Genomic DNA, 17118 nt, shown 5'->3' with positions numbered 1-17118 from the left:
TCGAAGCGTGGCAGGCGTGGCTTCAATCGAACAACCGTTTCTTAATGCGGGCGGTACTGCCGGGAAGGCCCCCAGCGAGGCTCCAGTCTCTGAGCACTGTGCTGTGGGATGGTCTTCGCATTGTGGTAAGGAAGCTGTTCTCCTGATCTTCTTTGCACCGAGGATTCCGTGATCATCCAATCCATTGGGCTAACTTCCGGTTGATGCGTTGACTAGGCATACATCTCCGGCCATGCGCTCGTCATCCTCGGTGGAGCGCAGAAGCTCCTCCAGACGATCTACGTGGACGACGTTCAATCCCTCGAAGCGATAGCTGTAGATGAAGCCACTGGTAATATTGCTGTGTGCGGGGGCCCGGATATATTCGTCTATCATCCGTACGGGATCAAGGGGGAGACCTTGAAGGTTAGAGCTCCACTAAGGCACCTAGGAGCTTGCGGCAGCGGCTCTAAGCCGGGGTAATGGATGATACTGATGGAGTTAATGAGATAGTGGTCTCTGGCGCATACCTTTCGTTCGGACGGCGATCACGAGACAATCAACACCCTATCATGGGGTTCTCCCGACGAGCTCCTCGTGGGCAACTCGAGTCTCGCCGTGTGGTTCCTGACCGACAGTCCGCGCCTCGTGTGGAAGAAGAAGCTTGCGAATCCTGCCAAATTCGCCCAGTTTTCGCCCGACGCTGAGCTGGTAGCTACTACGGGACACTACGATCGGCTGGTCAAGATATGGCGGAGGCTTGCTTTTGGTGCGGACGACGTCCGGTTCGAGATCTCCTACCTTCCTCATCCGGCGGCTGTTACGGGGATACACTGGAGGAAGCCGTATCATCGGGAGCAGTCAATGGAGAATGTCCTATATACTATATGCGCGGACAATAAAATTAGGGTGTGGGCAGCAACGGACCCGCATGATCTCTCGGTTCTTCAGCTTTGGGCGGTTATTGATATGGATGCCTCTATCCAGCCAAGAGACGCCCTGCACACTGAGAAGGGAGGCAGACGGTATGGGTTCATTATAGATAGCGGGGAGTTCTCGACCGCCGCTGAACGCGCCGTACAACGAGGTACAGATGATAAAAATAATTATGCCCTGGAGCACATCATCGAAGTTGCGAATAGGAGTCCTGAGATTGTCGTCGTAATTGACGATAGGGGTCATATGTCCGCCTGGGCCCTGGAAAATGTCGGTTCTAAGGAGAAATCACCGTCAAACATCTTCAACATCCTTCACGTCGAGGGGTTGAACTTCTCCTTTATGCGAGATGTTTCGCCCAAGGAGGACTACGCGCAGTTCTATACGTTCGGGGGTGCAAGCTCAGAGGACTCATTTACGATCCTGGTACACTACTTTGATGGCCGCATTGAGTGGTTCGACTCGAAGGTTGACGTCTTGTTCGATCCATCACCACGCAAGAATCGTCTCACCTCAAAGGGAACCTGGTCAGGACATACGGGCGCGATAAAGAAGATTGTCCGCAACGCTAGTGGACACGTTCTAGTTTCGCGTACCGATGACAACAAGGCTATGATCTGGAGACAGAGACATACTGGAGCCGGGCCTGTTCTCACTCGTCAGAGCTCCATGCTTTCGGACGAGCATATCCACCGGACCTGCGTGATTGGAAACGGGCAGTTCCTGGTCAGTCTCCACCACAAGAGTATATCACTGTGGGATATCACCTCGTTCCATGCCGAGCGGCTTGCAGTCTGCGATTTTGAACTGTCCAGTAAGCCGTTATGTGTCTTGCCGATTCCTACAGGAGAGCCGGACACGAAGGTGGCTTATGTCGCAACGATCGCGGCCGACATGAAGGGTATCGCTTGGGAAATCGATTTACCTTCGAGAAAGAATCAAAAAAATGGTAGTAACGGCGTCTCCAATCCCCACGTGCGGCAGTTTTGCAGCTTCAGCCTAGGTTTAGAAGAGGATATCTCATATATCCTGCCTGTTGATCCAGCAGGTCCACAGGTCAAGATATCTGGTTTCCTCGATGTCTTTGCTGCTGATATTGCACTTTCCTATACACGTGGGGGAACTCTTCACACATGGGCGGCCAAGGTTGATAAGGATAGTGCTAATATTGACTGGCTATCAACATCAACCGTCGAAACTGGCATTCCAAACCCTTCGCTGGCTAGTGGGAGCTCCATTCGAAAAGCTGCTCTGGTTGACGAAGATCGAACCCAACTCACTATCTGGGATACGAGCGGTGCTCAGCTAGAATTTGAAGAACGCTTTTCACAACAGGATATTATCCGTGACCTTGATTGGGCATCTACGCCTGATAACCAGTCAATTCTAGCCGTTGGGTTCCCTCATAAGGTAATCCTCCTATCCCAACTCCGCTATGATTACCTTGATTCCGGTCCGTCGTGGACACAAATCAGAGAGATCCGAATCCGAGATTTGACACCTCATCCTATCGGCGACTCCTGCTGGCTGAGCAACGGCAATCTCGTCATCGGTACTGGAAATCAACTCTTTGTCTATGACAAAGACATTGAAACGAGCAACCGCCTAGTGGCAGGTCTGCGTATCCCGTCTCATGGCACGCTATACGTAGACCTCTTTGAGGTCGTCAGCCGCTTGAATGGCCCATTGCCTGTATTTCATCCGCAGTTCCTTGCGCAATGCATCCTCAGCGGGAAGACGAACTTGGTGCATGCCATTTTGATGAACCTGCACAGAAAGCTCAAGTTCTACGTAGAGGGTGACGAAATTGACACATTCCTTGAAATGCCCTTGGAAGACTTTTATAAAGGAGCGGATGTCAGTGTCCCGTCTTTCCTTTTCTTTCTCCATCTCACAGTAGCTGACAGCTGCAGGCCTTACAAAACGAAACATGGAAGGAGATAAAGTCTTCCTATGCCAACTTCTCCACAGATGACGAGTCTCCCACCGTGGATGAAAATATTGCTTTCATCCTCAATGAAAATCTGACTCGATATACCTTGCCTAACCTCTCAAGCCAAGAGCAATTCCGCTTGGCAGATACGATCGAGTGCGTTGCCACTGTCGAGAAGCATCGACGGTCAATGGATGATAATGCAGCGCGCTATCTCCTATTTTTCCGGCAGCACATGCTGCGGAGAAGTCAGGGAGTCGCAAATAAGGATACCGTCTCCTGGCGAGAGATCGTTTGGGCCTTCCATAGTGGCAGTCAGGATATTCTGACAGATCTGGTCTCGCGACAATTCAACGGCAAAATGCTTTGGAAGTCTGCGAGGGAGAGTGGTATATTTATGTGGCTTTCGGATCCGGCAGCTCTGGTGAGAATGTCATCTTCTTCATTAATTTTCCTTCGCTGACCGGTGTACCAGCGAGCGCAACTGGAGATCATCGCCAGAAATGAATACACCAAGACGGAAGAGAAAAACCCCGTTGATTGTTCACTGTACTATCTGGCGTTGAGGAAGAAGAACGTGCTGCAAGGGCTTTGGCGGATGGCAAATTGGAACCGCGAACAGGCTGCCACCCAACGCTTACTGGCGAATGACTTTCAGGATCCCAGATGGAGAACTGCAGCGCTCAAAAACGCGTATGCCTTACTTGGAAAGCGCAGATTTGGTAGGTGTTTTCTGTACAATTGCTATTAATATCCCATCTAATTATTCTCTTGCAGAGTACGCTGCAGCCTTCTTCCTGCTTGCAGACCACTTGCGCGACGCTGTGCAGGTTTGTATAAACCAGCTTGGCGATATTCAGCTGGCGATAGCAATTGCACGAGCCTACGAGGGTGATGAAAGTCCAGTACTGAAAGAGATTCTCGAGGAGAGAGTCCTCATCGATGCTGCTTCTGAAGGCAACAGGTGGATGGCGTCTTGGGCATTCTGGATGCTTAACCGTCGGGATATGGCAGTGCGCTCCTTGATTGTAAGTTCTCCGTAAGCGAGGTTATTCGGAGGTTAATATCTAACAATTTTCTCAAGTCACCTATAGAATCACTGATCCCGCCGACTCCTGCGTCTCCTGGAAGCCCAGGAGGCGTCACATTGCATGCGAAGTCGTACCTTGCGAACGACCCTGCGTTGGTTGTTCTCTACAAACAGCTGCGCGAAAAGACTCTACAGACACTAAAGGGTGCTTCCCAAGTGCCTCCCCTGGCAGAGTGGAATTTCGTCGTTCGTAACGCAAGACTATACGATCGGATGGGCTGCGACTTGCTCGCGCTCGATCTCGTACGCAATTGGGAGTTCCTCCGCGGACCACAACGAGCGAAGGGCCTGCCTCTCGATCTGACTGGTAATGAAATTGATTATCGCAAGCTGCTCAAGCGACGCGGCAGCCTTGTGGTCGCAGACATGCCATACAAACCTGGGCTTACACAGGACGACAAGGGCCCTACGACGCAACCAACGCCGGTAAAACCGCAGCCCACTGTTTTCCAGGAGCCGGACGCGAACTCCCTTCTAGATAGTTTTGGATTTTGAGATACATTTTTTCTCTTCTTCTCGGGTATAGGCGTTTCCAGAGCTAAGGGGGTTAACAATGTAGTGTTTTGCTTGGGTTCTCTTGCTAGGCTATTGACCTATATCAGTTTGGGACTGGTTGCTGTACAATACGATTTTATGTTCAATTATGGCACGTGGCGCTGGGTGAGTGCCATCACGCATTTTGCTGAATTTACTGTCGAATAAGAACATTTCTTTTTCGCTCGTGTCTTCCTAACTTGTGATTCACCGTTCTATGCACAGTTTTCAAAGAATTAATTAATGTAGACACGGGAATTCTCGAAAACTCGACCTGACAGAGAGAAAGCACTTCCAGAAAATCAAAAGGGATATTATCACCATGAAAAGGTGTCAAAAAGAAAAAAAAAGTTTCAAAATATGTACCAATCCTCCGCGATTGATCATTCTAATTCCCCAAAATCCCAGACCTTTGCTGTCTCTGTGCCTCATTAGACATTCAGTTCATGTTGCGCCTCCGAACCGCATCACCTCTCCTCACAAAGCTGCGCTGATACGCAGCCGTTGGCCCAGCAGCGCCAGCACCGGTACGAGAACCAGAACCAGCACCAGCACCACCATCTGCACAGTCCAGCCTCACCCAGACGGAACTGTATGCCTTGAAATTCCGCATCTGACACCCGCTCCTGGCTGTCCGGCCATGGAACGGCGCCACGACGAGCGGCGGATCCACACAACCGGGAACCTCATGCACGGTCACGTTGCATCGCTGGGACTGGGACTGGGACTGGGACTGGAACGGCGGCTGCTGCTGCTGTCCGACGAGCAGCTCCGCGTCGATGGAGAGGTAGTCAACCTTGTCGTTATCCTGGGACGGGGTGTTGACTTCGGCGCAGGTGCCCGCGCGCACGTCGACCGTTGCGCTGGAGTCGTCGTCGACCGGAGGGGTGACGCCGGCTTCGGATGTGCAGTAGGGGTAGAAGTGGGTTTGGACTCGGGCGGCTGTGAGAGTCGTGGAGACGGAGAGGGGGAGGAGGAGGGTTGTTGTAAGGGCGAGGAGCTGTGATCAAGTCCGTGGTTTGTTAGGAGGTAGGCACATACGACGGTCATGATTCCATGGGTGCCTGGAAGTGGTTCTTTTGGGGAAAGGAGAAGCTTACATTTGAGAGATGCATGGCTGTAGGGTGCTTGATGATCGACTGAACGATCGAACGTTGAGGGAGTAAGGAGAGTGTTAAAAAAAGAGAACAGCCCCTTGTGGTCGGGAGGACTGGTTACCTATGTTTATGGCACTTCTTTGTTTTGTGTAACCTGCGTGTGAATAATGAATAAATACGCCGGTGGCTAGATCTGCAATATCCGTGGAAGCAAGCGGGAGATTCTCCTTTATTTGTCTAACTTAACCCTCTCCGCCGCTGTGTTGTTTTGTAGGAAAGAAATCCAGAAATGATCAAGAAGAGCCCATTTCTGCCTCTGGACCGCGCGGATTATTATATACCTAGGTATCTACTAATTTCACATTCTACCCATCGACCACATATCCACACAACCTTTCCTTCCCGGTGGCAGGGCAAGGAGGCGGGAAGCCGATAAACACATACAGGGAGGGGGCGGGGCGGAGGAGCGGCGGGTGGCATTCCACAAGACGCGTTCCCGCCCTTTCTCGTTGGCCGCCCTGTGCGGAACCCCTTTGTTGATCAAAGTTGTTCAACCACCCCATGGAATCCGAAAAAATAAACATTGGTGCTTGTGTGTGGAAGTCCGTCTTGGCGCTTTGTTTCTACAGGGTGTTGATTGATTAGAATACATCCAAGACAGGGGTAGTTCTCTAGGGTTTCGATGCATGTCGGCATTGTTACCGAGAGCGGAACACAACATGGTCAAAGCCTGAAACAAAACAGAGAAAAAAAAGCGATGCCCAAAATCTTAGACATGCATGGTCGGTTACGCGGCTAGCATCCTCCAAGATATGATATAATATTAGCACAACGCATCCCGACCGGTCCACTTGAAAGGAGAGATGCGGAGACTGGGCTTCTGGACAAATTGAATGATGTTTATGGGCCGTCCAGATCCATGGGCTAGCTAGTTGTCCCGCGTATTGTAGCTTGATAATCCTTGGCACAGTCCGCAACGGCTCTGTGTTGTCTTTGACGCTTTGAATATAATGTACTATGATGTATGCATGCTCCACTGTGAAGTTAGTTTGATATCTAGGTAGGTACGGAGTACTTCCGTAGCTGGCACTCCACATCTCAGACTGAAACAGGATCGACAGGGTGCAAAAATCTGCATATACTAGCACAAGCCTGGTATTTGATGCCAGGGAAGGGCCCAATGAATGTGATTTGTACCTGATCGACCGGTTTTTCTCAGGATTTGTGCCTGAAATTATGCAAGAGATGTTTGCATTTTGTTAAGGCTTGGACAACTAACTGACTGGGTACTCGAACGCGAGAACTGTGCACATATTATGCAGGCCACGCTCCGTATTTTGTGAAGGTCCAATATAGCAAAGGTCAAGAGACAGAGTGTCCCAGAAACCACACAAAACTGACTCCCGCATATTAAAACATAAGTACTTTTTGCCAAGGCAACAGAGAAGAGTAGTTTTAAATAACTTTTAGAGAGCGAGAAAAGAAGAAGCTCCCATTCCACCCAACAACCAGCCCAACCGGGGACTCCCACTTACAACGCTCACGCCCGCCAGAAGTGACCATCATGATCCGCATCCTCATGCACCTGGTGGTGCTCCATCTCGCTTTTCCCATAACACTCCAGCTTTAGCGAGACTAGGCCAATGTGCTTTGTGTGGCAGGTGCCCCTGGCGAAGTTGTCCGGACGCCAGAAGTGGACCTTGAACGCGGGCTCGCCTTCGCAGTTGTCGTTCGTGTAGGCGGAGATGTGATGGCAGTGCCGGTCCTGGTGGCCGTTGAACAGCCAGCCGTTGACGGCATAGAAACCGAAGCCATCCGGCGGGTACTCGGAGTGCAGGCGCTCGCACTTGTTCTCGTGCAGGATCATGGGCGACGACTCCAGCGGCTTGGAGCCGGGGATCTCGCCCTTGTCGCAGGAGTCGTAGAAGCGCAGCGCAGCGCCCGCGAGGCCGTAGCCGTAGACGCTGGCGGGACCGGCGGCGAGGGTTGCAGCGGCCGTGAAGAGGAGCTGGAAGTTTCTCATACTGTTAGTAGGCTGTTCTTTCTGTCTTTGATTGAAGGATATGGGAGCATTTGCTGAAGAGACACTCTTTGTTTCACACCGACAGGTACGTATATCTGGATAATTTAGGGGCTATGAACATGTAATGAACTCACCTTGGAGAAATGCATTTTGTCTTTTTATCTGGTATGTATGTCCAGTATGTAGGTCAGGGATCTGACTTTCTATGTATGAGCAGGTTGCTGGGTAGTAGGTACAATATATTGTTCGAACGATCTCCGGGACGACAGATTCCTGGCTTAAATAGATGTGCCCTGCAAGCTCCTTACTGTGCAGTAGGATGTACTGTAGGATTATCCTGTAGTGTAACTGAGCTTGTTCTTCAGTGGAGGGGAGCATTTTCCCCGTGGAATGTAGAGTCACTCGAGAAACGGCATTACTTGCATAAAAATTGACGCGCCGTCAATCTATGATGGTTATATGGCATGCTCATTGGGTGATTGGGGAAGCAGTCATGTTCCCCCTCGCATGCGGTACGTACCCTCCTTGATTTCCCATTTAGGAAAGCGTTTGGTATCTTGGAGTCCTCTCTCAAGCCCCTGCAGGACATCTATGGACGCGCTTAACTACTGGAATTAAAACAACGCGTTATTTGAATTCTAAATAGGTAAATTCAAGTCTTTAGTGGTACTGGTCAGATACTCTTGCACAATTCAGGAATCCTTCCCTTCTGTTGTTAACAGCAGTTAGAGACTACAAAACAACACCATCACACAAAGCATATATATATATATATAAACGTATGAGATAGCTACCACAAAAGATCCCACCCCTGGGACCGTACATTGATTCCATGCGGGCTATGGCGCACGATCGTTCGGTGTCAGAAGGCATACTGCTGGGCAACAACGAAAATTTTGTGGGTACGACCAACAAAGACGAATATTGAGTCAAGACGGTCCAGTACTTGTACAGAGTTCACACGTCACAGGCTCAAGATAGCGATGCATAAGGTCCGAAGGGCGAATCAATTCCTACGGAAGTCATAGAAGTCTTCTCTGGCTTAGACCTTTAGCCTGTGGGATCAGCGCAGGGGTTCTGCAGGTCCGATATCTAGATAATTAGGGAAAGATAGTATGCTCTATAGATCGCTGTTTCACGGGTACTTTACCCCGTATCTAGATATATTCGATGGAGAGTACGAGAGCAGATCTGATTATTATAATTAGCTCTGGGACCATTTAGCCCGTGTAATGCTCAGGTAGCAACTGTACGCAGGGACAGGGTAGTATTCTTCCCAGGTTTTATTATCAATACCGAGTCTCTTTGTCCGGCGAGCTTCTCGTCAGCGGCGCTTAGTAGTCAGCGTTAGTACTAATTAAAGTACCCTAACTTATTGGGATCTGTGAGCAACAAATTCTGCTGCAACATGAAAGGGCCCAGGACGGAGACAAGACGAGCAACCCGAATCTCTGAGGATCATGCTGAAAGTGGTCCAGGAAATCAATGGTCCGTACTGGATCAGGAAGGGTTTTGTTCCTGTTGCGGAGCAATGGTGTCCGAAAGGGTCGTGGGACAGTCAGAGAGGGTTGTATTGTGAGCCATGGTCAGGCACTTGCCGGTTGAGGGATGAGAAAGTCAGCTTCGATATTAGACAAACAACCCAAGCGACACTTAATTGGTCGACTGGTGTTTACTGTATGTACGTTTCTTACCTATTTCGTTGGATTGTCGCCTGGAAGAGCGGCCAACCTTTACCTACAAGTGCCAGGCAAATCTTCAACTATACTTTGGGTAAGACTTAGTTAGGGGTCCCTTTAGCGAGACATTTAACTGCATGCAGAAATCCCTGCGTTTATTTGAGTTGCCAACTACTGAATCCCCTTACATCAAGTCGCCCAAAATTGGGATTCGATTCAGATCATGACCCTGCTCTCTAGGAGAGAAACATCCCCTTGCGTCTGCACCCACCTGGTCTGGCGCAGCATCCGAGGTGGAACATGATCGGCTGGAGAGCACTCAGGCACACCAGATGAGATATACGCCGATGTCTGATCGCTTTGAAGCACAATCCCTAACAGTCTGTAAATCCCGAATGCCCACAACTTGGTAACATCGACCTAGCAGAAGACATCTACCAGCAAAGAACAAATGTATTTCTCGATGAACTGGAGAGGAATAAGCGACTTCTTTGGGCTTCATTGGCTCAATGATATCGGTCTGGTGTTGTCCATAGCGCAACGTGGAATCCCAATCGTTGAAGATGTCCAGAACAAGTAATTTTAGAACTATCAGAAAAGGATAGATCCATATACCTCATCTGGAAAATAACAATTCATTCACGCTGGATATTGTTTCGCAACTATCAAAGAAAGACCCTTGGACTGGGGCTCACACGTGAAGGGCGTGATAAGATAGAGTAGCGATGATGTCATACCAGGGCTGGTAAACACATCTTCTCCGGACGACTTTGGAGTTTTAAGCTTCACTATGCTTCGATTTGTTTTGCATTCTCTTCTTGTTCAACTTATACCCCTAGCACTTGCGGATTTGGTGAGTGGTTTCTCTGCCCTGGTGGCCCCGTGGGAAAAAGGAATACAAGTGTTCCATCCAGATATACAGTACTCCTAACGACTTACCCATGTGTTGTACCTCCCTTGCACCGGCTTATCAAAGGGCACACATTTGCTGGATATGGGCTGACGTCTTTTAAAAATTTTGCAGCAGAATTGGTTTGATTCCCATCCCCGGTGCTTGCCTCGAAACTTGCTTGTTAAGACTTCGCCGCCGTGTGAAACCGGCGTCTCGATATTGGATGTGCATTAGATAGAAAGAAGCATTTCAAGATGGCACCATTAGTTCACCTTGTCCGTCATGCAGAGGTCAGTAGCTCAAAACTAATTAACCACTCTGCTCCCCTTGCATGTCTTTCAGGAAGCAATTCGCGTTTCCATGTGCTCACCGGATGTGCTATTACACACAGGGTGAACATAACAAAGGCGGCGACGCCTACTTCATTCGCGACCCGGGACTAACAGAGCGCGGCTTGGAAGAATGTCGCAACCTCTCAGAAAGGTTCCCATATCACTCCTCTATCGATCTCATCGTCTCCTCTCCGCTCCGTCGCGCGCTGCATACCGCGCTTTTTTCCTTCCAACCTGCTATCGCCCGAGGAATCAAGATCGTTGCGCTACCGGAACTGCAAGAGACGAGTGACATAGTATGTGATGAGGGGAGCGAAAAGTCAGATCTGGAGAGGGAGTTTGCGGACGCGAAAGGGCCGTCAGGGGAAAATGTTGTTGATCTCGGTCTGCTGTATGAGGGGTGGTGGGTTAAGGTGAGTTAGTTGACAAACAGATACGATCGGAATTTATGGTTAATCGATGTTTCTTCTGTTATCAAAGAAAGGCAAATACGCACCGACATCCAGCGCTCTCATCGCCCGCGCCAGGCTGGCCAGACAATGGCTAAGGGGACTCCCGGCGGAGGAGATCGCGGTGGTGGGACACGGCGGAGCTTTCCACTACCTCACAGAGGACTGGACTGGTATAGGGAATACAGAGCATGGTCAGTCTCATAATAGCAACAACAACGACGCTCCAACCGACCCGCAATTTCTCGCATCTCATTGTTGCTTTCATACTGACGATTAACTCCAGCAAGTTCCTGGCAAAACACTGAATTTCGTACATATCGGTTCGTTGACGACACGGAGAACGCAACAATGGTGGAGACGGATGAGTCCAGGGCAATGAGGGGCGAGGCCGGCCGGATCCTCTCAAGTGAGGAACAGCATAGCCTGTATCTCAAAGTCATGCAGTTCTGGGAGAACCGTGGTTTTCAGAATCCCCTGAAGAAAGAAGTGCAGTTCAAGGAGCAGGACAGGCGACTGACTACCTAGGTACCTACTTACCTATAGCTGGTGTGTTCGAGATCTATCTAATCCTAAGGTTGTCTTTCTTATCGGACAGCTACATATACGGCATGGGAATTGTTATGCCTACTGTATTTGTTGAAAATGGTATTTACTATATTCCTGTTTCATGAAGCCACGCCCGGTGGAAGCGAATCTGTTTTTTTTAATGCTTTCTCTGCATGTCAACTAGGTACATAACTACTGGTTGATAATATCGAATACTCTTCATGGAATCTAAAACATACTATACTCTCCGGTAGCGTTGCTCGAGTACCGTCCAAGAGATCATTTGATCATCTCAATCCTCGATCTACATCACGTCACAACCCTACAAGGCCGTCCCGCGCACCATCCCTCAACATTCTCCTTCGCCATCACCCGTAGATTCGTCCACGTCTTATCCGCCAGCCACGCCATGTGCGGACTAACGGTCAGATTCAGATCCTTCGTCTCCTCGCCCAGCAGGGGTGAGTTCTCGGGTCCCGCAGGCTCTTTGGCAAACACATCTGTCGCGGCGCCCGCGATCCAGCCCTCATTGAGCGCGGTGATCAGCGCGGCCTCGTCGACGATCCCGCCCCGAGAGACGTTCACGAGGACGGCGTGCCGTGACATGGACTGGAGCTCGGGGGTCGAGATGAGGTTGATGGTGGAGGGTGTACGGGGAAGGGCTAGGAAGAGGACGGTGCTCTTCTTGATGACTTCTTCGAATGAGGTGCGCTGTTCTTCTGTCTGTCGTGTGTTGCTATCTGCACCTTTCCGTCCGGATATCAGGACTTTCATGCCCAGGCTGCGTGCCAGATGGGCGATTCTTTTGCCTGTCATTCTTGTCAGTTGCGCCTGCGATTGGATGTTGACATTGAAAGGCTTAGTGAGTTTGACAAAGGGAGAATTCTTTTCACATGACTTTTCTCTTTGTCAATCAACCAGATAGATATGTAACAGACCAAAAACAAACAAGAGGTGATGTATTCAATAACCAGGCCTACACGGTATAATAAGAATTTGGAAAAGATACTTACCAATACCACCATACCCAATAATCCCCACGACCTCCTCCCGGCACGTCAACGGCGCCCCTCCCTCCCTATCCAGCATCTGGAACATCAACGTCCCCCGCCTCGGCCACTCCCCCGCCCTCGTGAGACGATGCATCTCCAACACCTTCCTCCTCGCAGCGAAGTACAACCCCACCGCATGCTCCGAGACGGCCTCGATGTTGGCCCCCGAGCAATTACTCACGACGATGCCGCGCTTCCGGCACGCGTCGAGGTCGATGCTGTCCGTACCCGAGGCGACGCAGTTGATGAAGCGCAGGTGGGGGGTCACCTCGGGCGAGAGCGCGACGGCGTCGAGCCGGGTGGTGGCGAGGACCAGGATGGTCGCGTCGTGGATGGCGGCGTGGAGTTCTGCGGGGGATACTTCCTCGTGGACTGTCCTGGTCCAGGTGTAAGGGGCGGGGAGGTTGAAGTCCGGGACTGGGTAGTATTGCGTCTGGAGCAGGACGATGTGGTGGTGGGTTGGGGAGGGGGAAGGACCCATTTTTTTTTGTTCAGGACCCAGTCTTTCTGTTTTCGTTTCTACAGATTTATTTTATGTTCTTGTTGTTCGGAGAAAATAATGGTGTTTTCTGCTCTCTTCCTTGATATTAATATCAGGCATCTACTATCTTCAGGCTTTATCTGCGGTTTGTGTACGCCCTACCAAGTACAAGACGGGACTCAGTTAACTAGTTAACGTACCATATACATTTTAGTCATAGCAACTTTCCGTTTACCCCACTCCAACTACTAGATTTGCACAGTAATTTGAATGATCTTTAACTCCCTTCATATAAGCAAGCAGTGCATACCTATAATAGTCGATAAGAAGTTGGAGTTAGAATACAAAAACAAATTGCTTCCTGGTGTTTCTTTAAGGGTGGGCAGTCTTGACCACCTAACCCTTAGTTTACACATCAGAGTATGTGACTTGCAGAAAGAATAAAAAGGTTCACCTGCCATATTAGCATGGAGCATATCATTTGCTTGGTTTCTTCGGTTCATAGCCTGATGACTTCTAAATCTTATACCTTCTTCGGACCCAGGCCGAGTCCGTACATCACTTACTGCAGTGTAGCATTAACACTCAGGGAAATACAGCATACATTGCATTCCATTCCATGCCTACCTAGGTACCTACACAGATCTGTGATGTGTAGGAAGGTACGTACCTAGATAGATAGGTATCTATATGTCCCATATCGTATCGTACCCATGTATATACGTACAAAAACGGACAAATAACATTCCAGCCACGCCGTTATATCCAAGGAAGAAAAAATACGGAGAAGACATAAACCACAATAAAACACTCGCGCATTCAAAGATGCGGAACCCCGCCGCTCGCAAGTATCAGATTGATAATACTCACGATACCCTCGCCAAGGATAAGGCCCGAAGCCAAGACCACCACTGTCGAGGAGGACTCGTCTTGGGCGGCATCACCGTTGTCAAGCTCTTCGACCTCGCGTCTTTCGGTTACTATGCCGTGCCCGCTACTACTTCCACCTTCCACAGCGATTTCAACGCCACTAGTAGTAGTATTGCGTCGGGAACGAGGACGGTGACGTCCCGAGCTGTTATTTTTCCATCCCCACCACCAGGCGATGACGCCTCCGATGGCTCGCGCCAGTGTGAAGGATGGAACATTGTACATCCCCACCGCGACGGCGATTCCTCCAGGGATCCAAGCGCGCCAGGGAGAGCTGACGGTGCGGCCATTGGCGGTCGTGGAGCCGAGGATCCGCAGGACCGTCAGCGCAACGAAGATGACGCCGGCCACGATGGCTGTCTGCCAGGCCATTGGGGGCAGCCCCTGTCCAGTGACCAGACGCGCGGTGAAGATCCAGACGTACGCCGTTGGTGTCTGGAACATAGGACCTGGCACCTCGTAGACTCTGATATACATCTTATAAACAGCCGTGGAGATGACGGCGCCAAAGAGGCTGCCAATCAGCTGGCCGTAGAATTGGGCTTTGGGACTCGCACCGAGGAGATGGCCCGTTTTCAGGTCCTGCATCATGTCTCCTGCCTGCAAGGCACCGGCTTCCGAGACTGCACCGGCGAGGAGATTGGTGACGACTGCAGTGCGACGCGTATGTAGAGAGGCGGGCGTCACAAGGGAAAAGATGAGCTGGGTGAGTTTACTGATGCCGGAGACTGGATTGAGATCCGTCTCACCTAGGGCGCGAACGCCCATGATGGAAAGGAGGAGGGCTAGGAGCGTTGCGACGCTGGAGAGTAGTGGGCTGATGACATTTCCGAAGGCGATGTGCATGCAAACCACGTTCAAAGCCAAGGTCAGTGGAAGTAAGATGACAACTGTCCGCTTCGAGATGAGTTGAGACGGTGGTGCATCCTCATCGTCGCCATTGGCAGGAGCGCTGTGCAGCTGGTGAGCCGAACGACCACGGGATTCCTCAGAGATGGGAGTGAGAACTGAATAGCCAGCGTTGGAACGTGATACGGATTTAAATAGCTTTCGCCAGGACAAACCATTCCTTCGTATCGAGTGAAGCATTGATCTCAGCTCGGGCGCGTGGTTCACCAAGGGTTTTATCACGAGCCAGCTGAGGTTGATGATCGAGTCTGCAAGCATGATGGCTAGAGACACCCACACGATCCAGCCTTTGCTTCCAGTCTCCCAGTTGTCAACCGGCCCTGGGGCCCATCCCTTGCTCTTTGCAAGAGGGGACAAGAAACCCCAGCCGAGAATGGCACCAAAAAGCATGTGCATAGATGTAGAAGGGCCCATGATGATACCTTGACCAACATATGCCGGAGAAGGATTCAGGGTCCACAGCCACTTCTGTGCGAGAGGAAGCCCGAGGATTGGGATATCACGAATCTGAGGAACGAAATACGAGAAGAGTGTCTAGAGCGCGTCAGTATCAGTAGGCACTTGGACAGTGAACTTGGGAATCTCACATAGAAGGCGGAGACCGCAAACGCGCCGACAAGCAACCGTATCTTTGCTTTCCAATCTTTTCGTCCGTCGGCCCTGCCCTCAACAACACCTTGCTTGAACAGAGATCGTCTCTCTTCCGACTCCCGGGTTGTCAGAAGCCTCTCCGTCTCCGCCTCCTGTTCAATCTCTATGGACTCCCCCGCCTGCCTTTCCATTCCCTTTTCGTCATTCTTCCCACAACCATGCAGGACTCGAATCATCAACGCCGTCGCCGTACCGCTGGGGAACTTCAGTTTCTCCCGCACGATCACCTCCTTCCGCAGCGGTACCGCGAAGACCACCCCGAACAGACAGACCCCGAGACTCCAGACCACTAGTTTCCAGAACCCGACCTTGAGCGGGCCGCCCTCCCCTTCTCCACCATCTCCCGCTGGTCCGTCGTCACCCTCTCGTAGGAGAAACTCCAGAGCGGGGATGACGCCCACGAAGCCGCATCCCAGTGGCATCGTGCCCACGGCTCCGGCCACGGTCTGTATGAGGACGTTCTCAATCGGGTTGAACGGGAAGGAAAGGTGCTTGGACAAGACCTTGAAGACGGCGAAACCGATCAGGGACGAGGGCATGGCCATGGTGCTGATCCATCCAGTCTGGAGCCCGAAGTAAGTGTTGGAGAAGGTGATGAGAGAGCCAATGATAAGGCCGACGAGGAGCGAGCGCGGCGTGAAGCTCTGGACGGAGGTGACGGGGGATCGCTTGGTCGTGAAGGTGGCATTGTGGTCATGGATGATATTACTGGCATCGTCATCGCCATCTTCATCATCCCTTCTCCCTCCCTCAGCTCTCGAGGGCGATGGGGCAGCAGACATCCTGCCGGCGATGTGCTCGTGCTCACGAGCTGCGTCCCGGGCATCATTACCCGCCATGCTGCTGCTGATCGTCTGGTAGTTCATGGCCCTTGAGAACGCTGCAGTGCCAGCCCCTACCTAGAGCACTTGCAGCTTCGATCCTCAAGAGAAAACGATTCCGGGAGCCATGGTCCCAGCAGATGCGAGCCCGACGCGAGGGGAAGACGATTCGCACGAGACGAGCAGGGCGGTCCGAGCAGGTGACTTAGTAAGCACTGATTGCACAATCGCGCGTGATAAGATAGCGGTGATGTCAGCCTTTCTCTATTGGAAGATCCAGTCTTCGGCCAGTACGGTACCAAGCTTTCGTCAACAAAATTTATCAGAATTAATAATTGCACAAATACTTGGCTGCATACATAACTGTCTTCCCCCTGGGCTAACTCCGTTATCTCCGCTGAGTCCTTCAAGCATCAGCTTGGTCAACTATTTCGACAGTGACAGTTCTCCGACAAGTTGCTTACTGGCTCGTAAAAGAGCTATCACTCATATCTAACTGCTTATGGCGAAAAACAAGCAGAGCGGAGTAAAAGAAAAATAGACACTTGCATCTAATGGTTATCTTGATTTCAGTGTGCGCTATGCTATACATAAGGAGATACAGTAGAAATTCCTGCTCCACCGAGGGGGGGTAAGTGTCCTGGCAGACATGGCATGAGTACTGGGTGACAAAGCACCCCGTACATCGTCTTCACATCACCAAGCATCCTCACTTCGACTCCTGTTCCATCTCGACAATGCCATCTTCGTCTCAGAGGACAATCAATAAAACGTTGATAAG

The 17118-nt window shown here is 50.8% G+C and overlaps 6 protein-coding genes across 6 annotated transcripts; 2 read left to right on the top strand and 4 right to left on the bottom strand.

Moving 5' to 3' along the window:
• Positions 1–44: 44 nt before the first annotated feature.
• VTN00DRAFT_9355 (uncharacterized protein) lies at positions 45–4433 on the top strand (the record flags this gene model as incomplete). Its single annotated transcript, XM_069436306.1, has 7 exons — positions 45–125; positions 217–405; positions 493–2772; positions 2829–3272; positions 3324–3570; positions 3626–3876; positions 3933–4433. The coding sequence occupies 7 exons, from the start codon at positions 45–47 to the stop codon at positions 4431–4433; spliced, it is 3993 nt and encodes a 1330-aa protein (XP_069284940.1).
• A 478-nt stretch (positions 4434–4911) lies between these two features.
• On the bottom strand, positions 4912–5587 carry VTN00DRAFT_9354 (uncharacterized protein; the record flags this gene model as incomplete). The annotated part of the gene is made up of 2 exons (XM_069436305.1): positions 4912–5472; positions 5573–5587. The coding sequence occupies 2 exons, from the start codon at positions 5585–5587 to the stop codon at positions 4912–4914; spliced, it is 576 nt and encodes a 191-aa protein (XP_069284939.1).
• A 1522-nt stretch (positions 5588–7109) lies between these two features.
• On the bottom strand, positions 7110–7741 carry VTN00DRAFT_9353 (uncharacterized protein; the record flags this gene model as incomplete). Its single annotated transcript, XM_069436304.1, has 2 exons — positions 7110–7577; positions 7727–7741. 2 exons carry the CDS (start codon positions 7739–7741, stop codon positions 7110–7112), a joined length of 483 nt encoding a protein of 160 aa, XP_069284938.1.
• A 2676-nt stretch (positions 7742–10417) lies between these two features.
• Positions 10418–11472, top strand: VTN00DRAFT_9352 (uncharacterized protein; the record flags this gene model as incomplete). The annotated part of the gene is made up of 4 exons (XM_069436303.1): positions 10418–10453; positions 10555–10908; positions 10976–11138; positions 11231–11472. 4 exons carry the CDS (start codon positions 10418–10420, stop codon positions 11470–11472), a joined length of 795 nt encoding a protein of 264 aa, XP_069284937.1.
• Positions 11473–11802: 330 nt separating this feature from the next.
• Positions 11803–13026, bottom strand: VTN00DRAFT_9351 (uncharacterized protein; the record flags this gene model as incomplete). The annotated part of the gene is made up of 2 exons (XM_069436302.1): positions 11803–12302; positions 12507–13026. The coding sequence occupies 2 exons, from the start codon at positions 13024–13026 to the stop codon at positions 11803–11805; spliced, it is 1020 nt and encodes a 339-aa protein (XP_069284936.1).
• Positions 13027–13845: 819 nt separating this feature from the next.
• VTN00DRAFT_9350 (uncharacterized protein) lies at positions 13846–16382 on the bottom strand (the record flags this gene model as incomplete). Its single annotated transcript, XM_069436301.1, has 2 exons — positions 13846–15399; positions 15453–16382. 2 exons carry the CDS (start codon positions 16380–16382, stop codon positions 13846–13848), a joined length of 2484 nt encoding a protein of 827 aa, XP_069284935.1.
• Between the last annotated feature and the right edge of the window lie 736 nt (positions 16383–17118).

This window comes from Thermoascus crustaceus, assembly GCF_041956765.1.
Source record: "Thermoascus crustaceus strain CBS 181.67 unplaced genomic scaffold VTN00scaffold_7, whole genome shotgun sequence".
Taxonomy (NCBI): Eukaryota; Fungi; Ascomycota; class Eurotiomycetes; order Eurotiales; family Thermoascaceae; genus Thermoascus; species Thermoascus crustaceus.
The sequence above is the reverse complement of the archived record's forward strand: the minus strand, read 5'-3'. Positions and strand labels throughout refer to the sequence as shown.